A 5,894-nucleotide genomic window follows, 5' to 3' on the forward strand; every position below is an offset into this window, starting at 1 on the left:
GGAATGGAGATATAGGAAGGGAGAGGAAGGAGGACATTCAGGTAGGGTGAGGGGAAGTGGGTGCACAGGCAGGGTAGGGAAGTGGGTGCACAGGCATGGTGGGAAATGTGGACATACAGGCAGGGTGAGGGGAAGGGTGGGGGGGCATACAGACAGGGGGAAGGGAAGGGGAGGGGGCGTAGACCGAGGGTGAGGGAGGGGAAGGGTGACATACTTATGGTAGGGGGAAGGAGGGCCTATAGGCATAGATATCGATATAGATCGGAGAAAGGCAGCTGTATGAGTGAACCGCAGAATATCGTTGTGAAATAATTACGAAATGTTTAATGCATCTTCTTCAGAAAAAATATTTATGTCGCGTTGACGTTGAAACGTGTAACAATTATCGTAAACTAAATGCTAGTCGTACTAATGTGAGTTTAATGATGCAGTTCATTCAAGTAAAACAATGATGGAAATTTTTAGTACAGTATGGTCGTGATGATAATAATGATAATGGTAATCTTATGATAGTGATGGCATGACGATAGTGATGATAATGATAATGTTGGTAGGTCCCGTAAATGGTAATGATTATTATATGATGATTGTAATGAAAATGATTGTGATATATATAAGCCTAATTACCAAAGTAATTATAATAATAGTATTATTGGCGATAACATTAATACTCATGAACGGTACAATGTTAGTAATATTATAATATAAGCAGTATCTATAATAAAAAAATATATATAATCAACAAATCTATCATTTATAAATCACTAAGAAATCTCGACCGAACAGAGGAAGTCACCGAGAAAAGATCACTTTCTGGCCTCCGACGCCGGGAATCGAAGTCTACTTGCGAAGACCATCACCATTAGCGTGACGTACGCCTCTCTCTCCCCCCCTCTCCTCCCCCCCTCCTCCTCCCTTCTCCCCCCCCCTTCTCCCTTCTCCCTCCGTCCCCCTGTTCTGATGACCCACCGCACTCCTCCAGCCTTCACCTGTCACTCAAGGGGGTCGCTGACGTAACACCCCCACACTTCTGGGTTCCTTATTCTCCTCGTAGGTTTAGGGGTGGGGGTGTAGGAAGCACCCATATATACTGTACGTGTTCACCCGCATCGACGGTCATGCACGTACGCGCACACGCACACTCACACGCACACGCACACTCACACTCACACTCACACTCACACTCACACTCACACTCACACTCACACTCACACTCAATCTCACACTTTCACACACACACACAAGCACTCATTCGCTCATACACACTCACGCCAAATTATTTAGATTTAGAGCAGTAATTAGGGAATCTTGCATACCCTACTCCATGACACCCCGCTAAAGCAGGTATTACTTAATCACTCGCAAGCACGCAACATGCAGTGTCACTGTAATTTGCAGAGTGGTTCACAGCGTCGGGGGTTTACAAGGCTGTCTATCTGGGTTAGAATTGATAAGATATAGGATGCATAGGGTAGGATAGGTTAGATTAGGATAGGATAGGATAGATTAGACTAAAATAGGATAGAAAAGATTGAGTTAGCGAAGAAAAAAACGAACCAAACGAAGCCGACAAGGCCACCCGACCCCGTTACGGCGAACCACCACCGCGCATGGAACATTATTCCATTCCGCCATCTTGAACCTGAACCTAAACCCAACCCAACCCAACCCAACCCAACCCAACCCAACCCAACCCTACCCTACCCTACCCGACCCGACCCGACCCGACCCGACCCAACCCAACCCAACCCAACCCAACCCAACCCTACCCGACCCGACCCGACCCAACCCAACCCAACCCTACCCAACCCAACCCTACCCGACCCTACCCGACCCGACCCGACCCGACCCAACCCAACCCTACCCAACCCAACCCTACCCAACCCAACCCTACCCTACCCTACCCGACCCTACCCGACCCGACCCGACCCAACCCAACCCAACCCTACCCAACCCAACCCTACCCGACCCTACCCGACCCTACCCTACCCGACCCGACCCGACCCTACCCAACCCAACCCAACCCAACCCTACCCGACCCGACCCGACCCGACCCGACCCGACCCGACCCGACCCGACCCGACCCAACCCTACCCAACCCAACCCGACCCGACCCGACCCGACCCAACCCAACCCTACCCAACCCAACCCTACCCGACCCGACCCGACCCGACCCGACCCAACCCAACCCAACCCAACCCAACCCAGCCCAGCCTAGCCCAGCCCAGCCCAGCCCAGCCCAGCCCAACCCAACCCCACCCAACCCAACCACACCCAACCCAATCCTATCCTATTCCAAACTCAAACCCGCATTCTGATCCTAACCCTAACCCAATCTACCGGACCGATAAAGCCTACCCGACCTGCAGAACATTATCCCGCAGGCCATGCCGAGGTCAGTCCGTCCAGCGCCGCCAATTTGCAATGTTAAGCAGGGAGGGTTAATGGAGATCTCGGGCGACTGGCGTGTTGCTTTTTTTGACTTCATTCGTACGTGCGGTATTTTCATGATGTCATTGTTGTTAGCTTTGTTCTTCGGTAGTTTTGTTATTGTTGTTATTGATATTGGTGTTATCATTGTTGCTGTTATTGTTGTTATTACTGTTAATATTGTTGCTGTTATTGTTGTTATTATTGTTGATGTTATTGTTGTTGCCGTTATTGTTGTTATTATTGTTGCTATTACTGGTATTACTGTTGTTATTGTTGCTATTACTGGCATTGTTGTTGCTGTTATGAGATCCCGGGCAGATTACGTGCTTTTCCGTGATGCTTTTAACTTCATTTACACGGTGGGAATTCCGGGATGATAGTATTATCAGTTTTGTTCTTGTTAGTTTCGTTATTTGTGTTGTTACTGTTGTTAATGTTATTGCTATATTTTTGTTACTAGTTATTATTGCTGTTGTTATTGCTATTATTGTTACTTTTATTAATTGTGGTGTTAAAATTACGAATGAGTTTATTCATTTAAAGATTCCTTAATATTATCGTTATTATTCCTATTTTGTTACACCTTTTTCTCCTCTTCCTCTGTCTCTCTCTCACTCCCTCTCTCTCTTATCTTCTCTTCTCTTCTCTTCTCTTCTCTCTCTTTCTCTCCCCCTCTCCCTTTCCCTTTCTCTCTCTCTCTCTCTCTCTCTCTCTCTCTCTCTCTCTCTCTCTCTCTCTCTCTCTCTCTCTCTCTCTCTCTCTCTCTCTCTCTTTCCCTCCCTATTCTTCCTTCGGTCACTTGCCCTTACAGAGCCTACGTAAACAAAATAAAAAATTAGGTCCTATTTGCAGCTGTGGGCTCGTTTACCCGGTGTTTGCTCTATTGGCTAATTGCCTTGTTTGCTTTGTTATTTTGATTACCACCTTGTTTGCTTGTTGATTAACATTAGTTGCTCGTTTGCCTTGTTGATTAATATTAGTTGCTCGTTTGCCTTGTTGATTACCTTGTTTGTCGGTCAAGTGCGTGTTTGTTTGTTAAAATTTTCTGCTGATATCTTATTTGCTTGCTGATTACCTTGTCTGCTTGTTTTACTGGTCGATTATCAAGTTTGCCTTCTTGTTTGGTTATTAGCTTGTTTGTTTTGATTACATTGCTTGATTGATAAATGCCATTTTGGTTGTTTCCCCTTGATTGTTGGTTAATTACCTTGTTGCTTTCGGATTACTTAGTTTGCCTTGTATACTTCCTTATTATCATATTTGATTACTTTGCTTTAATACTTCTTTATTTGCAACATGGATATGGTACTGGATAGTTAATTCCTGTATGAATGCAAGTTCAGGTACAAATGCGTTGAATATGTTTATCGCACTGACGTCATCGAAAACGTTAACAAATACGAATGTAAGAAATTAAGTAAAGAGATGGTAGAAGAAAACAACTAAACCTTTGCTCTCGATGTAGTATGTTTGCGCTACTACTACTGCCACTATTACCAACTATATGACTACAACCGCTACTATAATTAATGTGAGTGATGTTGATCAACGTGTTATTATATAACCACGCTTCTTGTTATCGTTATGAACGCTGTTTACAAACGGAACGCCTATAATTCGACTAACAACTATTCAGAACAAATACATTTTCATTTGCTTAAAAAAAACCCATAGGACCATCATCATCACCATCGCCGACTTTCCCCATCTTCGCTTCGCACACGTCCACGCCCAAACAAACAACCAAACAAAGTGTAATTTTCGTCGAATGTGGTGATGTCAAGAAGCGAGAACTCGGGGGGGGGGGGGGGGGGCATCGCGTATTTATCATTGCCAAAGCCTGGCGATGGTTTATGATTAGGGCCATCGACGTCAACCCCGATCCTTTCACATCGGCGGGGAACACGGAGGCGATGAAAATGATTGTCTCCGAATACGCAGGTAGTTTATAGACCACTTGAGTTTCATATTTACTGTGGACTGCTAATGGCACGTCGGGTGAACCCACTTTTTGGGGTTTTGGAGGTGTGTCACTATGGTTGGATGTGGAGATTGAGAGGGGGGGAGGAAGGGGGCGAGAGAGAGAGAGAGAGAGAGAGAGAGAGAGAGAGAGAGAGAGAGAGAGAGAGAGAGGAGAGAGAGAGAGAGAGAGAAGAGAGAAGAGATATTGAGAGAGAGAGAGAGGAGATATTGATAGAGATAGAGATGAGAGAGAGAGAGAAGGAGAGAGAGAGAGGAGAGAGAGAGAGAGAGGGGGTGGGGGGGGGGGGGGGGGGAGGAGGGAGGAAGAGGAGAGAGAGGAGAGAGACAGAGAGGAAAGAGAGAAGAGAGGAGAGAGAGAGAGGAGAGAGAGAGGGGGTGGGGGGGGGGGAGAGAGAGAGAGAGTGATAGAGATTGAGAGAGAGAGAGAGAGAGGAGAGATAGAGATAAAGATTAGAGATTGAGAGAGAGAGAGAGAGAGAGAGAGAGAGAGGGAAGAGAGAGAGAAGAGGAGAGAGGAGAGAGGGAGAGGGAGAGAGAAATAGGGGTGTTGTAGTAATAGGGGAAAATAAGGGAAGAGAGTGGAGGAAGAGGAAGGGGAAGATAGAAAGAGAAAGTAAGAGAGAAAGAAAAGAAGAAAGAGAAAGTAAAAACAAAAAAGAAAGTAACTTAGAGACAGAGTTAGATATAGAGGTGAAGGCCTCATCTAGGCGTCAGATCACAGTACACATTATTTGTTTATACGACGCGGGACGAAAATAAGATAAAAAAGATTGATAAAAAAAAAAAAAGGTAGCACTTCTATGGGTTTTTTTTTTTTGCTTTGCCGAACGAGCACCTCCCCCTTTCTTCTGTCCCCCCTCCCCCCCATGTAGCTCCCAGCATACCCAAATGAAATTATACTCCATCAGAAACGGGGAGAGAGAGAGAAGGAGGGAGGGGGAGAGGGGGAGAAATATCATATTAGGTTCATATTAACCTTTGAGTCAACGTTATGAGTAAGTGGATTGCGTTCTTAGGGTTTCTTTAATAAGGTTCGAGAGGGGGGGAGGAGCTGTGGGAGAGGGGGGGGGAGAGGGGGAAAGGGGAGGGGGTCGTGACAGGGGACTTTAATGCGAGGGATACGTTCGTTTCGCACACAGGAAAGTAAGAGAGATGGAAGGGAGGGGGAAAAAAAACGGTGAGAGGAAAACAATAAGATAGGGGAAGAGAGAAATTTGGGAATTAAGGCGAAACGAAGGAGAATTGGGGTTGAATATGGGTAGGTGGTATGTTCATGGGGTATGTAGTGAGGGAAGAGGTAAGCGTGAGAGGGTTTATGGTAAGGTGTAAGGGAGTGAAGGGAAGGGGAAAGGGGCAAGAGAGAGGACAGGAGAGTGTGGGTAAAAGGGTGGGGGGCCCTATTGGGTCGGGAGGCGGCACTGCCCTTTGATCTTGCTTGGCACCGGGCCAGGCACCCTCACTACCCGCCCAGACATCAC

The 5,894-nt window shown here is 46.3% G+C and overlaps 1 protein-coding gene across 1 annotated transcript in view; it reads left to right on the forward strand.

The window, feature by feature from the left end:
* The first annotated feature begins 3,729 nt into the window (after positions 1-3,729).
* The window catches only part of LOC125045359, a 15,712-nt gene continuing 13,547 nt past the window's right edge, over positions 3,730-5,894 (forward strand). Inside the window, exons 1-2 of the mRNA XM_047642565.1 lie at positions 3,730-3,738; positions 3,899-3,964. Coding sequence (XP_047498521.1) covers positions 3,730-3,738; positions 3,899-3,964 — 75 coding nt within the window. The remainder of the gene's footprint in view (positions 3,739-3,898; positions 3,965-5,894) is intronic.

The sequence above is a fragment of the Penaeus chinensis genome, chromosome 37 (assembly GCF_019202785.1).
Source record: "Penaeus chinensis breed Huanghai No. 1 chromosome 37, ASM1920278v2, whole genome shotgun sequence".
Classification (NCBI taxonomy): Eukaryota; Metazoa; Arthropoda; class Malacostraca; order Decapoda; family Penaeidae; genus Penaeus; species Penaeus chinensis.